General features: G+C 41.6%; 2 protein-coding genes across 5 annotated transcripts; both read right to left on the bottom strand.

The window, feature by feature from the left end:
- Nucleotides 1–348: 348 nt before the first annotated feature.
- p2rx7 (purinergic receptor P2X, ligand-gated ion channel, 7) lies at nucleotides 349–11,240 on the bottom strand. Of its 4 annotated transcripts, none has more exons than XM_086169595.1 (13): nucleotides 11,117–11,240; nucleotides 9,992–10,139; nucleotides 8,351–8,422; nucleotides 8,173–8,245; nucleotides 7,542–7,638; nucleotides 6,763–6,843; nucleotides 5,639–5,774; nucleotides 4,937–5,073; nucleotides 3,999–4,089; nucleotides 3,439–3,504; nucleotides 3,224–3,328; nucleotides 2,991–3,098; nucleotides 349–1,736 (listed from the first exon to the last, which is right to left on the bottom strand). In XM_086169595.1, the coding sequence occupies exons 1-13, from the start codon at nucleotides 11,230–11,232 to the stop codon at nucleotides 1,287–1,289; spliced, it is 1,680 nt and encodes a 559-aa protein (XP_086025721.1). In that variant the 5' UTR covers nucleotides 11,233–11,240; the 3' UTR covers nucleotides 349–1,286. The 4 variants fall into 4 exon arrangements, with proteins under 4 accessions (XP_086025721.1, XP_086025720.1, XP_086025723.1 ...); XM_086169594.1 differs by having other exon boundaries at nucleotides 349–1,778; XM_086169598.1 differs by lacking the exon at nucleotides 349–1,736 and adding an exon at nucleotides 2,502–2,622.
- Nucleotides 11,241–12,822: 1,582 nt separating this feature from the next.
- Nucleotides 12,823–17,187, bottom strand: gstt1a (glutathione S-transferase theta 1a). Its single transcript, XM_086169576.1, has 5 exons — nucleotides 16,866–17,187; nucleotides 16,200–16,287; nucleotides 15,024–15,180; nucleotides 14,555–14,731; nucleotides 12,823–13,274 (listed from the first exon to the last, which is right to left on the bottom strand). Exons 1-5 carry the CDS (start codon nucleotides 16,969–16,971, stop codon nucleotides 13,074–13,076), a joined length of 729 nt encoding a protein of 242 aa, XP_086025702.1. The 5' UTR covers nucleotides 16,972–17,187; the 3' UTR covers nucleotides 12,823–13,073.
- Between the last annotated feature and the right edge of the window lie 1,415 nt (nucleotides 17,188–18,602).

Below are 18,602 nucleotides of genomic sequence, written 5' to 3' on the forward strand. Positions count from 1 at the left end.
TTCTTTACCAATATGAAAATGTAAAATAAAACTGAGCTGTGTACAAATAAAAACGTGTTTTGGAATTTCGGGGGGGGGTACCAGCAGGCCTTCCAAGGGAGGAGGACGCCATTAGCCCAAAACCAAGTCCTGATGTGACACCAGCAAGATTACCTAGTTTGGGCCCATCGGGAGGACCATGACCAAGCCTGACCAGTTGCCTTTGTGTCCGTCATCAATCCTCCACTTCATAAATGAAAAGCAGAAATAACCCACCGGTAGAGAGAGGATTGATTACTTACTCAAAGAGGCCTCTGAGTCCAAGCACACAGATGATGTTTTGTTGTTTCAGGATTTTCCAGCGAATAAGAAAAGTAATAATTTATTGACTGATTCATCTGAAACGACGGACCCATCCCTCTGGAGGGGGAGGAGCAGATCTCCTCCCGAAATAAACGGCCATTCGATTATTTGGAAATCATCCACAGGTGTGAATGGGTGAATATGCGATGGTCTCCAATTGATTGAGTTGCCTTGTGATTGGCAGGTGAAACCCCGCCCCTCGGCTGAACGGCTGCAGGGATTGGCTCCAGGCTTCCCATGATCTTTGAGGGTCTGGATTTTACGCAACATAAACGTCATTTCCTTCCTTTTACGTCATTTTCATTGATATGGGAAATGACTTCCATTTTTCTAGGAAATATAAAATCTAAATTGGAAACGTTAAAGCTGCATGGAATTTGAGGAAGAAACCGGACGAAGATTTAATTCCCTGAACACGGGAACACAATCATGCTGTTGAGACTCAAACAGGAATGTAATTTTCCCTGTCAAACGCCTCCTGTTGTTGCCGTGGTTACCAATGTGCATTAACAGTCAGTTTTATTCAAATAATCTGGATTATAGTCAGGCAGAGACAGAGCAGACACACACACTCGTCAAATATTTGAGAAATATTACTGAAATATCTGCAGCGACAGAAAGTGGACCCAAACGACCTGCTGGCTTATAATCTGTGGGGGAATGAAGACGCGGTGGACGGATTAACCCCGTCACATCTTTGGGGTCCATCCAGGACAGCTTCAATTTTTCAGAGTAAAAAAAAAAAAAAGGAAAACGGATGAAGTTGTGTTGCAAGGATGGCAGAGTAGAATTTAGGATCAGGAGAAGCCGCCATGTGATTCTGGCTGCCCGGAGGCTGCAAAGGCGATCAGAGGCGCCGCTCTGATACCATGTGGTTGCGATGGCTTCGGGACAGGGTCTGTGTTTGACCCTGCAGGTCTGACGGCGTGGAGAGGAAGCCTCTCCTAGCTCTCGGTGTTGGGCCGGGGCTCGGGGGACAGTGTTGGGGCAGGCCTGAAGCGGGTATAAGTGCGGTCCGGGCTGGGAAAAGCCTCCCTGACCCTCCACACGCAACAGCTAGGGACGACCGGAAGGGCGGTGTCCGGTAGGACGCCGATCCTCCAGCTGATGTACTGGTCGTAGGCGCAGCGACGCAGGACGCAGTTCTTGTCCTCGTCCCCGGGGGGACGCAGAGGGTCCCGACACAGGAGCAACGCCGCAAGCAGGGAGCGCCGCAGCACCAGCCGCTCGAACGGCGCCGACATGGTGATGCAGACGCCGCCGCTCCGCCGGCAGCACAGCTCCTCCTGAGGGGCGGAGGAGGCGGTGCGGCAGCGGCCGCAGCGGCACCAGGCCGGGGGGTCCGGCTGGGGGGCGGGGGCCGGCAGAGCGCCTTGGTCCTCGCCGGAGTCCGGCTGCAGCAGACACAACAGTGCCTTCAGCTGACCGGCGCCCTCCTGTGGAGCAAACATTCACTTCCTGTTCTCTGACGTTTTTTTTCCTGTCAATTTCAGTTCAGTTACCATTATTTCTGGATGATAAGCTGCAACTTTTTTCACTAAAACAACGATGTGGCTAATATATGTTTGTTTGGTTTTTTTTTCGGGGGGGGGGGGGGGGGGGGCGCTAACGAGCTTCACACGGCTAAAACATTTATCCTCGCCATATCGGACTGATGAAATGACCAGGAAATTCGACGAAAGACGACTTTGACGGTTTCAGTGCGCAGGAGGAAGACCAAGATAGGGATCGGCAAGCCAGTGCGGCTTATATTGAGGTGAGCTCAATAGTTCGGAAATTACGGTACTTATCTTTTTCCCGCCATTTATATCCAGTATCAGACTTCTTTCGCACCCACTTGGTTCCAGACATTTCTAAATCCTAATAAGGATTTTTTTTGTGCTTTTTTTTCAGTAAGTTAGCCGTCATTATGGCTCTCAAAAAAGTTAATCGTGCTAATAACGGTGTTAAGAAGAATTTAGGAATTGCAGACAATCTGAAGAAGGAAATTATCGCTAAAAATTAAAGTGGTGTTCGTGTTACAAATTTCGCCAAGCACTGTGAAGGGGCTAAGTCCACCATCTGTACAATCCTGAAGAAAAAAAGATGCACTGAGGACTGATGTGGCTTAAGGGGAGCCTATGTTAACAAATCCAAGATCTCAAGTCTTAGAAGAAGTAGAAAATTTATTGAGTTTGGATTATTGAGAGACAGCTTGCTGGAGATAGCGTTAGCGAGGGCCTCATATGAGAGAAGGCTTTACTTTTGCTGTTTTTGTGAAGGAGACGCCGAGTACAAGTGCTGGCAAGAAGAGAAAGAACACCAGAAACAGTAATAACTAATGTTACTTAATTCCTTTTGGTGTTTTTGCCACAAATAAACCCACAAAAAAAGTTCCAAAAGAGGGCTATATGTTTTTTGTTGCTGCAGAACGGATCAATGGGATTTACATTGATTTCAATGGGAAAAATTGATTTGGTTCGCAAACAGAGTCAAAGAATGAATTGAATTAGTAAGCCCAGGTTCCACGGTATTTAGATTTAAGACTTTTTATCCTTGTTGTGTCAGAAACTAATGTTTGTGAAAAGAATACTTTACATATAAGAAAAAAAAAAATTACTCTGCATGATTGCGACATGATTGGCCGCTAACGGCGTTCCTTCTCTCACCTGCCGAGGCCGGACACACTTTGGTCGGACATTCTGTAAACTCTTCTTCCTCGAGCTTTTCACCAGCCGGATGCCGTCCTCGTCCACGAACGACACACACAGGATACACTTGGACATTCACATTGACACACACACACATACAAGCAAACCCAGTTTAAACCCACTGCTGTGCAACTGTACCACATATTTCTATTTTTCACTGTTGTATTTTGTCCTAGCCAATCAGGCGCCACCTCCTGGCCGTCGGGGACCGCCTCCACCTTCCTCTCAGAATAGTTCTGCCCCACCTCGGCGGAGTAGCAGCTGGTTTCTATCAGCCAGTCGATCAGGAAGGTTGTCTGGGGAGAAGTAATCGGGACAGGGTTATACACTCAGTTATTACGTGGTTATTATTAATTATCTTTATTTTTAATGCCGCCTGAGGGGCAGCACCAGAGGGGAGCCTCACAAGGGCGTAGTAGGACAGTGTGGACCCGATGTAGATGAGGAGCTGGATGAAGCTGAACCTTCCGGCCTGGAGAAAACAGAAATATCAAATACGACTTTGTCTTTATGGAAGGCATCATTTTTTTTTTAATCTGTTTTGATGCTGTTTTTTTTTTTTACCATCGAAACGGCAACTAAATATCAATGAATAGTTTTTATTGTTTTTATATTATGGAATAATATATACAAACACATATTTTATTTCTAATTTACACAAATTTTTTTGTCATAAATTGCCTTTTTTAACAAAAAAAAATATATAGGTGAAATAAAACAATAATGTTTCAAATAACGAAAAATAAATACATTACAAAACAAATCAGTGTGACCATGTATTTTAAAATGTGACTTACCATTACACATAATTTATAATTAAACATTATTATCATGTGAATCCACTGCATCTATCTTCTTGGCAGGTGGCAAAAACCTTGTGTTTGTGTGTGTGTGTGTGTGTGTGTGTGTGTGTGTGTGTGTGTGTGTGTGTGTGTGTGTGTGTGTGTGTGAGAGAGAAGGGGGCACCTGTCCAAAGACCATGACATCGAAGCGGATGCCGAAGGCCTTGTAAAGCGTGCGCTGCTCCACGCCATTCACCGTCTCGTATTTGGCAAACCTGAAAACACATTTCGGTTTCTCTTCAGGAGCGGAAATATTTGTTTTCAGTCTTGGAAGTTCATTTGTTTTGTTGTTGCTTCCTGTATTCCAGCGTCCGTGTGAGGAAGACGCCTACTGACCCCGATCTGCAGTCTGAGGTGGATCAACGTGGCTGAACTTCAGACTTAAAAATCACATCCTGCCTCATTTGACAACATTTAGCTTTTCAAGCTTTCTTCTTTCTTTTCCTTAATTTTGCCAAACTATAATTGCTTTAAATGTTCACTTGGAATGATGGAAGAAGTTAGCTGGACATTGTTAAAATGTATTCTATTCATTCATAAAAACAATAAGCATTATGAAATGGTTATAATCGCTGATCCAAATCAAGATTTTAGAATAGAAGGTGGATTATATTGTCCCACAATGGGGAATGTTTTTCTAGATGTTTGAACAAATTAAACCTTTCATTCATTTAGTTCTTGCCTTTTTTCTATTATTTTCATGGTTTATTTCCCCAATTCCTTAAAAGACAGCCAAAATGCATTAAAACACTATTCGGTCTCTCCAGGATGTCGAATCTCTGAACTCATCCATATTTTTTTGTATCAGGCTTTTCTTTCTTATTTGGCATCGTCTCCATGACGACTCACCCCCCTTGTCCTGCTGGAGTCACGGAGTCACCCCCGGACTCCCAAAAAACACTGATCTTTGAGTTTGTGTCCTCCAGGTGACCTTGACCTGATCCAGCTTCAAGCAGGGGGGCCTGAAGCTGTTGTTTGAGGTTTGACCTTTGACCCTTCACCTGAAACCGATTCTAGGGTTAGACGTTTGAGGGTTTGACACACACACACACACACACACACCTGAAGCTGAGTCCGGGGTAGAGCGTGCGGTTGCTCTCCTTCTCGTCCAGCCGCCTGAAGGAGTAGCGAGGGGAGCAGTGATGGGTCAGGCGGTCCAGGTTGCAGTCCCACATGATCTGGATGCCGATGACGCCACCCTGCGGACAACAGGGGAAGTGCAGTGTGTTTTCCGCTGATAGTTACAATGTATATATTCACCCATACACACACACACACACATCAAACATCCAAAGTGTCCTGGAAATCCCGGGTGCCTCCCACATATTGATAGTGGCTCCCCGATGCCTGTGAATTGGATAAAAAAATCTCAGAATCTAGACCGAGCCAGCAAGAGCGTGCACGTGAGACATCAATGCTTACATTGTGCATCAAATACGCATTTTTGAATATGTGCACGAGTGAACGAGAGAGAGAGTGAGAGAGAGACTATGCGTGCATGCGGAACTGTGAGAGCATCCTGATTGGTTTACTCAGCAAAATAAGCCAATAAGCTAAAAATTGCCTATATTTGTGAAGCCGCGTGTGTAATCACTATGCGATAACTACGTAAATCCAGAAGTTCTTTAGCTGATGAAGGAGACTCCTGAGTGAAACTCCTTGTTTTTAAAATAAATTCAAAGACCAAGCATTTTCAGACAAACTGGAGGTCTCGGGAGTTGTCACTGTGGCGTTTTGGTCTGCGTCGGAGACGTCGGCGCCTACCTCCACCGCGATGTCGGAAAACTTCTCGCCCGCGTCTCGGACAACATCCCCCAGCCTGAAGATAGGACAGAGGGGGTCGCTGTCCCGGCGGCAGCGCCTCAGATATGTGCCGTCCATCCCAGGCAGGATGTTCCTGCTGTAAACAGAAGCCGGGAAACACAAAACTTATCTCAAGTTTGACTTTGTATCGGTTTTCTGTGTCATTTTTTTGTGTCAATTCATTTCTATTTGTTATGTATTCTTCTTTAACTGGGATATCCTGCAAATGAACATCCATACACATACAGGACTGTTTCAGAAAATGTGAGTATTGTGATAAAGTTCTTTATCTTCTGTAATGCAATTACAAAAACAAAAAAGTCATACATTCTGGATTCATTACAAATCTAGTGAAATATTGCAAGCCTTTTATTATTTTAATATTGCTGATTATGGCTTACATCTTAAGGAAACTCAAAAATCCTATCTCAAAATATTAGAATATCATGAAAAAGTAATTTTTGTTTTTTTAGTTGCAATACAGAAGATAAAGAACTTTATCACAATATTCTCATTTTCTGAGACAGTTCTGTGCACCTATATATAGAGATCATAGAGGCTGTGCTCTAAAAAGGCATTAATTCAATAGATTTGGGGAAAAAAATAAATATCTTTAGCAGAAAAAACAAAGCATGAAAAAAAAATTCAAATTTAGAAAGAATATTTAAAAACAGGTTCTCATTTTGCATCCTTTTGTTTTGAGAGTTTTTGCAAAAATTAATTTTTCATTTTTATTTCAATGGTTCAATTTGTCAAAGAAAAACACAAACAGGCCCAGAGGTTGTCATACTGAGAAGAAAACTCAAATCTTTATCTTCATCTGCAAATTAAAAGGTTCAAGTCTATCTAATTCTAGAGGGCAAGATGTGGGAAACGACCAATCAGAGGCAGAGACAAATGAACGCTGAAATAAAAAGAAGCTAAGAAGATGGACGATAAAAATTCCTGCAACCGTGGTTTTGCGATAGGAAGGTTGTTCCTTTCCGTAAATAAAGAGAATAAAACCGAGGACAAAGTTCTATTTCTGCCATCTGAGTCAAAACTTTCACTTCTGTGTTTGCGACGGAGAAGAGAAAGCAGCTCACCGGATGAAGCCGAAGGCTGGAAAGCGGATGTTGTTCTTGATGAGGACGGTGAAGTTCTCAGCCGCAGACAGCAGAGCAGGCCTGGGGGGACAATCAATAATCAATAATCAATGATCAGCTCAGACGGTTGGAGTTACATGTATTCAATTTTATTCTAAAGATATTAAATCCTTTGCCTTGGGTGATGTGCGATTTTAACGCATTGAGATTTTTTTTTGAATTTCTAATTCTTTCCTGCTTTACAGTCTGTATGATCTTTTTTGGTTGTTTTTGCACATTTTCTGTATTTATTCTATTTCTGCCGTTCCCCCCCTCAGGTTTACAGACCCGACCAGGATCCAAACATTTGGGATGAAATATAATTAAATGAGGAAAAAAAAAAAAAAAAAAGTTTTCTCTGCTGAATGACATCACATTCAGGATCCAGCAGTGATTGATTATTGATCAGCTCCAGCAGGGGGCTGATGGGAAGAAAGAACAGCTCTCCACGTTTTCGTACTTTTTGCACTTTAAAAGAAACTACGATGAATTACTAAGAAATATTTTTTTTTCTGTAATTGCTCTTGCAGATTTCAATGCATCAGTGTACACACACACGCACACACACACACACACTCTTCAATGCGCTAGATTCTCCAAACCTGCTTGAATCCCCATCTTTTTGATTCTTCCTCTCTGTTTTAAGTCTCCATTACTTCACAACGGAGATGCTAAAGATAAAGACTGAGATGAAGGTTTTGCTCCAGATGTTCTAAACATCGGTGATGTCCGTTCCTCACCGGGGGGGAGCCAACTTGGCCTCCACAGGACACCAGGCCGACACCTCGCAGGTTTTCTTCATCACGTCAGCTTTCACACACGACCCCGTCTGAACGCCTAGGGAGGGAAAACACACTTGTTCCTGCTTCCTTTGACTACATACATATATATACTTTTTTATTTTAAAAAAGGGGCACATTTAAAAAAGAATATTCATGCTAAATTAAAGCTGTCTATCACTACATGTACCTCTGGAAACGACTACTAGAGGCGCCAGTGAGGAAAAAGGTCTCCCAGACAAAGAACAATTAAAAAACTTAAACTACAGCAAAATTAAAAATATTAATAAAACAAGGATTCCCAACTTATAACTGAATTTGAGGGTTACACATTAAAATGGTTATTATTTTATTCTTTTTTTAATTATTTGTAATTAAATTTGTAAAACTTCTTGGTCATTATAATGTCAAATTTTAATGATATTTTATTGATTTATAGTATTAAAAGAGTCCCCCCCCCAAAAAAAGTTTTTTTTATTAAAACTTTTGAGGAAATGAACATGCTCATTTGAAAAATCAACACACCATGAAATTGAAATTCATCCAAAGCTGATTGGATTTAACATCAGACGGTTCTGTTTGTGTGTTTTACCATGGCTATGTTCGTCCCAGAATCCACTCTTACAATCGGCGTCGCTGTGGCACAGCCGGTCTCTGACGGGAGCCTGGAACACAGAGGGGGGCCGAAGCTGAGCGAGAAGGTTTGGCACGGCGGCAACAGGCGCCATGTCTCAGCTTTCGGTCTAGGAGGGCGGAAAAGATGGGGGCACCTCGGGGCATCTTCCCTGCTTCTGGTTCTTTGTCACAATGAGGTTTGTCACCACGAAGAAGGAGTTTTTACCCTGGAAAGTAAAGCAGAAAAGTAGAAACGAGTTCTTAGCGCAGATACGCATCCAGGCTCTAGTCGTCTCTGGTTTGGACGACTGCAACTCCTTCCTTGCCGGTGCCCCAGCGGTGACCGACAGGCCTCTGGAGCTAAGTTAGAGAGCGGCACCCCGCCCGGTGTTCAACCGTCCCAAATTCTCCCATACAACTCCCCATCTTATGTCCCTACATTGGCTCCCGTTAGCCGCCCGTATCAAGTTCAACTCCCTGTTGCTCGCCTACCGGGCGGTGAATGGGACAGCTCCACCTTATCTCCAGGATATAGTCAAGCCAACATGTCCCTACCCGTCCCCTCCCATCTGCCACCTCTGGGCGACCGTCCACCCCGTCGCTCAGAGCCCCCGGCTGCCGATCGAACCGGTCTCTGCTCTTCTAGGTCTCGAATCCTCGGCGGTGGAACCAACTCCAGAAAAAGGTCAGAACAGCGGAGTCGCTGCCAAGTTTTCGCCGTGAGCTGAAAACATACCTCTTCACAAAGCACTACCCTACTAATTTGTACTTAGCCCCCAAACCCCCCAGAAAAAAAAACAAAACGAAATGAATGTATGTATGTATATGGTTCTGAGAAGGCTGTTTGGTTGAGTGGCCACTTCTGACTTCCAACTCGTGGTACTTTGGATCCTCTGTGACTGAACTGCACTTTTTGTAAGTCGCTTTGGATAAAAGTGTCTGCCAAATGACTGTAATGTAATGTAAATGTCTGTTTTCCTTCACTATTATAGTTAGAAAATATTTAGAAAAAGTGTAAATATATATATTATTTTTTTTGCCCCCCAAAAATGAAACACCTTTAATAATGAATGAGCACTAATTGTGATTGGAATTAATTCAGAGGCCCTGTGATCATTCTGACAGCATGACTTGTCTTGGAAATGTGGTGCAGCCAGCCTGCATTGTCTCGCTAGATTTAACTTGTACTTTCAGTACATTTAAAAATAATTCTCTGTTCCTTTTTTGTCCATATAAGACATGTCTCCAGGTCTTTTCCTGTTCACCCACAGCTTGGTGTCTTGTATAAAAAATATGAAGCGATTTCAAAATATTGTAGCGATTCACAAATGTCGGGGTTTATGTTTTTGCAAGTGTATTTGCAGTCCCTATGTCCTCTATTGTAAGTCGCTTTGGATAAAAGCGTCTGCCAAATGCAATGTAATGTAATGTAATGTAATGTTGATTCTTGTTTTCTGTGTGATTTTTGGGTTGCTGGGAATTTTGTGGGTTATTTTCCCCTGGAAATTTCTGTTTTTACTGGAATTGGTTGGAACAGAGGTATTGCAGGCTTCTGTGTCGTGGCTGTGACCAACAACACCTATTGCTTATTAAACGGATATTTTACTGTCGACCAGATGTTTTTCCCTGACTAAAACACAACAATATGAATTAAATTAATGAACATAGAAAGGAGAAATGATCTACAAATTAATAAATGAATGAATATAATGTGGACTTGTATAAAATTTAGCTAAACTTTCTTTAAAAGAAGGTTTTTTGAAGAAGTTTGATGGATGGGAAAGGTGAGCGCCCACCTGCGTTTGGCCGCTGTAGTCGGCCACGTCCCAGACCACGTCGCCGATCCCCGGCAGCCGGGCCGGAGCGACTCCCTTCACCTTGGTGGTGACGGAGCTGACGACCTGGTCAAACTCCTGGTACTTCCTGTTCCACAGCATCATGATGCTGCCTCACAAAATAAATGTTAGACATAATAATAAAAATAATAACAATAATGATTTGGGGGCGGGGGAATGATTTATTGCCCTGAACATTTGTCACAAAATGAAGACTTGAATCCTATTTTCAAACAATTTTGGCTTAAACAAACAGGAAAAATTCCAGAAAATGAACAGGTTTTTAAATAAACTCTAGCCCGAAACTGCATTTTGAACATTAATGAATTATGAACCGGTTTATCAATTATTGACATTATCATGATGCACGAGGTTTTCGGAATTCATCGTTTGTTAAACGGAAGACAGGATTTGCTTTCAGGATGGAATATTAAAACTTTTTAAATCCTGAATAACAAACAATTCCGTCAAAACCACAGTCTAGTAAAACGATTTAAACATATATAAATGAAAATATAGATACATTTTAATACAAATTTTTGTTTAACTACAACGATTTCCATATTTTTGATGTCTACATTCAAGGATATTCAAGTCAGAGTCCTAAACAGTCAAATTCAAACAGGATTTTCAGATTCAAATGAAACCTTTTCGGTGATTTATCAAAAATAATTCATAATTCCCTAATCAAACACAGGAGAGCGTCCTGCCTTCTAACCTGATCATTGACTTGAATACTGAATGAGTCACTGATATTGTTGTTTAACTAGTTTAATAATATATTTATATATTTTAAATAAATAAATAAATAAATAAATAAATAAATAAATAAACAAATAACAGAAAATACCTAACTACTTAAAATCTCGCGTTATTTTGTGCTCCGCTCGATATTGGATGTTTTTTTCCCCTGATATTTCCCTGCAGCTGCTTCAGAAACAGGAATCTTTCACACCGATTATGAGACATTTCACACCTGCTGAATCCGGAGAGGCGCAAGAAAAACAGATCCACAAGCAGAGGAGACCCTCAGACCCCCCAGAGACCCTCAGACCCCCCAGAGACCCTCAGAACCCACGGACTCACCAGATAAACATCAGGATGACGCCGTTGAGGCTCCACTTCAGGGAACCGAGCCTGAAGCTGTGGATCCGGACCAGTTTGTTGGTTTCATAGCGACACAGAGCCAGCAGGCACGGCATGGCGCGGAGAGGAGGAGGAGGAAGAGGAGGAAGAAGAGGAGGAGGGACCAGACTCCTTACTCTCCTTCCTGGGTGGAGGATCACATGCTGGTCATCATCATCTTCATCATCAACATCAACAGCGTCGTCATCTTCCTCTGCTACAAAACTTTTCTGTTGGAAAATTCGATGGAAATGAGTTGAAACAAACAACGAAACTGACTTTAACCACATAAAAGAAAAAACAAAACAAAAACAAATATCTTCTGCTGCATCTGTTACCGCAACTATTTCCACTAGAACCACCACTAGTGGTACTAATACCACTATTCTTAATTGTTATTGCTATTAGTTTTGATATTGATAATGATGTGTTTAAGTTTGATTAAATGTTACAATCAGATTGCTTCGATTTTTAATTTACTAACATTATTTTATTAATAAAGTCTTTGGAAAATTCACATGTTTGTCCCTGATCCTTAGATTTTCTTAAAAATGTGATTTATTGGCTCCTTGTTTTCCCTCCCTTCTTGTATTTTTTTGGAAAATGCAGCAACACAATGAACAAATTCTATATTCGCATTATTTGAATCTAGTTTTTTTTTCTAAATCGGACTGTAACACCTTTGAAAAGCCCGAATAAATAAATAAAAAGGTAAATAAATACATACATAACTATATGTCAGATCAGATGGGAGTCAAGGAATTACGGTTGTATAAAAAATAATAAAATAAAAAACACGCCGCCGCTAGATGGGGGTGTGACTGCAGCTGTCCGTGACCCCAGCCCAGCCCAGCCCCGGCCCACTCGCGTTTCCACGCTTCATTCCTGCGTGATGACACTGACTTCTCTCACCCTCCTCTTCTTCCGGAGTGAAAAGCTTTTTTTGTTCCCAGCAGGACAAACGAAGTGCTGTGAGGAGCAGTGAGTATTCTCTGCAAAATGGGAAAACAACATCAACTCCATAGTTAAAAGAAAATAACAAACAACTAGTCCACACAAGATTTTTTTTTTTGCAAAAAGTTACTACCATATCTTTTAATTTATTAATTAAAAAAAAAAAAGCATTTTACAAAAAAATACACCAATACATCTTAGGGAAGAAAGAAATATTTAAAAAAAAAATTAACATACATTTTTTCCCCCCACAAAATGAAACCCCATTAATAATGAATGGGCACTAATCGAGTTAATCCAATGGCCCTTTGAGCATTCTGATGCACCAGCTGTCTCGTAAATGTATTGCAGCCTGCCTGCGTTGTGTCGCTAGCTTTAAGTTGTACCTTGAAAAAATAATTCTCGGTTCATTTTTCATCTATTTAAGACGTGTCCTCAGGTCATTTCTTGTTAACCAACGGTGGTGTCATGCATAAAAAAATGAGGCAATTTAAAAACATGAATGAAATAAACACAGAGAGGAGAATCTTTAGTAAATGAATAAATATAATGTATTGATAATAAAACTGAGCCAAACATCCCTGAATGAGCAAGAAATGAAAGAAAACTAAGCTGATTTACTGAAAATTAGTAAAAGAATACCTGCTGCAACGAGAGTGAGTTATTTCAGCCAAACAAATAAAAAGGACAGCACGCCAGTTACATTCCTCATTTTTATTCAATTTTCAAGATTCCAACTTAGCGTGAAACAGACGCTAAATGACGGACAAAGTTAAAAACGCCAAATTCACTGCTCTTTCCAGATGAAAAGATGACTGCCCACCCAATTTCCATTGGAGGTTCCAATTTAGAGTTTGTTTGCTTCACAGATAAATTGAATTTGGTACAATTCTGACTTCCTGGTTTCTAAACCCCTGATGTCCAGAATTGTAGCGAACATGTTGGAAAGCAGGGTGGCACTCTCTCATTTGAAGAGCTTCAGAAACTTGGGTTTGAGCAGCTCCAGGCCGCCGGCGTCCTGCAGCACCTGCGGCAGGGAGGTCACACTCATGATGGCCTTGTTGGCGTCGTCAAACACCTTCTCACCCACCGCCTGCTTCACCCTGTCCTTCCAGGTGGACAGCTTGGGCCGGTCCGCAAACACGTCAACGCCGCATGCGACGGGCTGCCAAACGAAGACACACATCTTCTTATTTTTATTTATTCCAAGGTAATGAACTTTTTTCACTTTTTTCAGTCATTCATGAATGGAGAGACGGTGTGTGACAATTCTGACAATTTAGTTTTCAATGAACCTACTGACTATTTTTGGACTGTGGGAGGACGACAGTGAACCTGGAACCCAGGCAGGAACCAGGGGAACGTGGAGAACCCAGACAGAACTGGGACCTTCTAGCTGGGAGTCAACAGTTCTTAATCCCGCACCACCACACTGCCACTTGGTGTTCAGATTTCAAAATAATCATACAATCATAATAAATAAATAAATAAATAAATAAATAAATAATATTTATTAATAATAATATATTGTATAATGATATATTATACTATATATCATATATTATTATTATATTATATTAAATATTATATATTATTATTATATTATATCATATAGTATATACATTATATATTATATAATAATATATTATAGAATATATTATAAATAACATATATATATTAGTAATGATAATAATATATGTATTGATAATAATATTATTATTATTATTATCATTATTATTATCATCATTATTATGTATTTTGATACGATTTTCAACAATCTACTCACTATTTCTTTGTATCCTGATATAAAACATGGAACCCTCCTCATCATTCAGGCAAAATAAAGCCTGGATATTAAATCAGCCCCCAGTTCTAGCAAGCTAACTAGACAGGCAGTCCTGAAAACATGTTTGAGAGGCTTTCTTTTTTGCAAGCTGTCCATATCACCATCGGCACATTCTATAGCCTGGACTCGGCCTTGTTCCCTCCATTGCACTTATATGAACCTGGTCCCTGGAAATGAAGACTGTTATATCCAGACTACAGCAGTTGCGTACTCCTACCATCAACCAATGTACAAGTACATTGAAATAAAGATTCTGTGGTTGGCATGTTACAATTCCAGCTTGGACTATCACTGCCTTAAATTTGGGTATTTGCATTAACAAACTTCTTTCAAACAGGAAAACCACTGAAGTTGAGGAATGCAGCTGGGGTTTTGTCTGCTTTTTTTTTTTGTTTTCTTTTGTTTGATATTCATATTTGTCTCTGTGACAATAAAGGATGTTTGACAAAGTCGGCAGCATCGCAATGCTATCGGGGGGGCCGGTCAGCTCAGTGTCATACCAGAAATTTTGGCAACAAAGTTAGACTTTTAAAGGCAATTTTAGAAAAATGAAGTGAATAAAATCTGAACTGACAGCTTCGTCTGACGGTCCAAATCACCTGCATGATCTCTGCTATTGCCACCACATCAGCCAGAGAAATCTTGTCTCCGGCGATGAACGGTTTGTCCTGGAGGAACTTCTCCTCCAGAAGGGCGACTGACTGATTCAGGTCTTCCATGGCGCCGTCCATCTTTTCCTTGGGGACTTCGGAGCCCATCATGATGGGAAACACCACCTGTGCGGACATAGGTTTCAGCAGCTTCTAAAACTGCTTCAATCGAAAAGAGCTACTATCATTGCTAAAAACGCCACATCTGTGGGAGGTGCATCACATTCATTTGTTTTTACAAGGTAAATCAGCACGGTGAATTTACTGTGAGGTTGTTTGGAATCGTTTCAGAAAAAAAAACAATATTCAACATTGCTTCTTTGCACAGTCTGCATGAAAATAGACTGATAGGCAGTGGCTGAAACCCTAGATAAACTCCGACCGCACCGGTAGGTCACGTGGATTCACACATTCGTACCAGGAGCAGGAAGACCTTTGAACCGTGAGCTCGGAGGCCCGTGTGCTGCCAGGACATGTATTCGTTGATTCTGGCACGCTGCTGCAGGTCCGATGGGTACCAGTGATCCTCCACTGTGGAGACATGCTTCTCCGCCAGGTACTGCAGGATGGCAATGCTGCGGGCGACGACATGAGGGACGTAGATTGTTCTCATCAGTAGAAAATAACAGCCGGTCATAAACGCACAATGTTAGAGGCTGCGGGGACAGGATGTTATTTTAAAACAGTTTGTGGCCGAAGGGGAAACCCTGAGTATTTTGCACAACAGTCCAAATGGGAGTTGAGAGATGATTCCAGACAGTGCAAATGATCAGAATCAATGATTTGCACTTTCTGCACTGGGATTTTAAAGATGTGAGTCACATCTATAACTTGAGTCAGTTTCTGGCATTGTAAAACACTTAAGTAGACGCCAAAAGCCGACAAGCTTGGTTTGAATGAGTTGTAACTGAAATTAAGATGTTTAACCAAGGTTGGACTTGAAAATGATGGTGTTGACATCTGTCTAATCTAATCAGTTCCTCTATCTCTTCTTTTTTCCCTATTAACTTGGTGAAACATGTCTGGCATCGTTTTCAGAGGCCAGTGTGTGTGTGTGTGTGTGTGTGTGTGTATGTGTGTGTGTGTGTGTGTGTTGGGTTACACTTCCTGACTCTTTTTACATATGCATTACAAATGCTTTCAATTTTTTATTATATACAAAGACATATACACATACAGGTATATGTATATTGATTCTAACTTGAACTGTGTTACAGTGTCTGGTGTTATGCACAAATAAAGGCGAGGAAACATTCAGTAACAAGTAAGTCAGCAAGTATGATAACTTTATATTTTACTTGCAGCATCGACAGCCTGTCTCTAATTTCCTCTTTGTATCAGCAGCAAAAATATTTCTCACCGTAGTGCATTTATTAAACACTTTTTAGTGTTTACACTAAAGTGTTTTGGTTCTTTTAATCACCTCAAAGCGCCTCAGCCCAACTATTTCACCACCCTGATTAATTGTAAGTTTGTCAAGGGGAACCGCATGTGTGTGTGTGTGTGCTTGAGGGTGTGTATCCTGAACCATGGGTCTCATGTCAAGAGCTCCCATTCAGAAATATAAACTTATTGTTGAACAGGTTGTCTGTACCTCTCAGTCAGAATGAAATCCCCGTCCTTCATGACAGGAACCTTCCTCATAGAGCTGATTCTTCCAAACTCCTCGCTGTAGTGCTGCCCTGAGACAAACATAAAGGCAGGATAATCTCCATGTCATTTCTCCAGAATCCAAGTGACATTGAGTCGGGGATGGGGTGTATAGAAATGGGGATCTTTCAGCCGTTTGTCTCGGTTTTACAACCAACACCTCAGGGAGGTTTTATCTGAATGCTTTGACCTTTGAACCCCTGGCCACTGTCTGCTGGTGAACTCGGTTCCTGAGGGGTAACTGCTGCTTGCGCTCTGATAAGGCCTTCAGCTTTCTGGGTGAAACGTGAAATGAAGCTCAAACTGGAGTCAGTTTCTCTGAAAGGGCTTTGGGGTTCTTTTTATTGATTGTTGAATTGAAATTCAAGGAGTAGGAAAAAAAAAAAAGTTAAATGTTTACGTGTTTACGCTGATGTTACAGGATTTAAAAAAGCGGAATGTCATTCTTTTCTAAAAAATAAAAAAATGAAATAAACAGAAGAAAGAAGGGTCTTAAAGCTAGTGAATGTCGTTTATATCATGTGAAAAAAGCAAACCCAAGATCATGACTTCGGGGTGCAATAAAGCAGATGAACGTGAAACCCGAAAGACTGCGGCGACGAAGCATTACCTTTGCTCAGATCCACAAGCTTGAACTCGAAGGGGATCCCCACCGCTTTGGCAAACATGAAGACGGAGCGGCAGGGCTGCGAGTGCAGGTCGAGGTAGAGCTCCATTGCGTCCACGGGTTACTCGAGGCGTTCTGTCTCTGTGTACTCAATCCCTGGATGTAGTGTCTTGTTGTCCTCTGCCTGCCCTTTGCTCCGCCCCTCCTCGCTCAGTGATTCTTAAACAGTGGTGACAGGTTAAAGTAAGCGAGGCCGTCATGGATGAGCAGGCAGCACTCAGTTGAATACTTCAGTTTTATCTGCCTAGGGTGGCGAGAACTGGAATTAATCATTTTTCTCAACGCCGAAGGGGAAGGAGGATAAAGTACAAGTGAGTCTCAGTGAAGCGGCACATGAACCAACAACAGGTGGCTGTGATTGGATGTGTGTTTCGCACACTGTGTGTGATACCCTGTGCAGTAGCTGATAACTTATCTGGACTTCCCATTTTCACCAGTAATATATAATGTCAACCCCTGAAGTGAACTTTTTATGGGATGTGTAAAACGAAAGAATTGAAAAGAACAATAAAATGAGCTTGTCTTTGAGAGTGCTCTATTTCAGGGCCGGCAACTTTGTGTTTAAAGAGTAACTTTTAAAAGATAATTATGCAATATTTGCTGCAACACAATATGGTACAAAGAAAAAAGGGCGTATAAAAGAAGCCCGTTGTTGGAAAAAAAAAAGCATGTTCTGACTACTTTGGAATGAACACGAAATGAATTAAAGCTTCATTTTGTGAATTAGTTAGTTTTGGATAACTAAATTACTAAGACTGGAAATAAAAAATGGAATGGCTGATTGGTGTTTTGCAGCCAAAAGGTCTCACTGTCAAATGTCTTTATTGTCATTTCTTTCACACAAATAATGTGTGAGAAAAACGTTCATCAACAGAGTTCTGTTGTTGGTTTCTGCTTTGGTCTTGATGCAGGTGCATGGTCGCCCCACACATGAACCTCGGGCCACCGGCCAAACAAAGAGCATCGATGCAGAAAGATCTGGCATATGAGAAAGTCTTCTCGTTCATACTGTGAGAACACAGTGTGAGGACATTGAGAAAAGTACACTTAGATGCATTACTATAGCGGTAAAGCTGTGTGCATGTTCACAGCGGAAGTTTTTATCTTTATTTCAACTACACAAAGCTCTAAAAACATGAAGAGCAGAAATATGGGACACTGAGGAGTGGGATGAACTTTATGCATCCCCAAAACTGTTTTTTTTCCACCGGAGGCACAGTGGAACTGTGAGACTCTCACCACCCCTCCCCTCCCCCTGGTCTAGGAGATGGAGGAGACGCCATAAACAAAAGTGGGTCAAGTCTATCAGGCAGGGAAAGCAGGGTAAGCAGGCTGAATGTCTGTACTAGGCGACATGATGACCCACAAAATTTTCAGTCTCTTCCTCATGAATGGCTGATAACTCACAAACAAAATGGACGAGGTTCATCTGGGAATCGTCTCACGCAGGATGGACAGCTGTGTGACCCGTGTTATGGAGACCTGGCTGAATAAAAAAACCTTCCACATGCTTTGGTGCTGTGGGGCTTGTTCCAGTAGGCCAACTGGACCGTAGCCTCCACAAATGCTAATCACAAGAAGGAGGAAGTGGGATCGATGCCCAGATTGTCCAAGCCCCTTTGGATTGTTCATCAAGGAAAGTTTCCCTTTATGTGGGTGCCCGAATCGTGAAATGTCTGA

The sequence above is a fragment of the Fistularia commersonii genome, chromosome 22 (assembly GCF_037954325.1).
Source record: "Fistularia commersonii isolate RoL2024-O1a breed Wild chromosome 22, RoL_Fcom_v1.0, whole genome shotgun sequence".
Classification (NCBI taxonomy): Eukaryota; Metazoa; Chordata; class Actinopteri; order Syngnathiformes; family Fistulariidae; genus Fistularia; species Fistularia commersonii.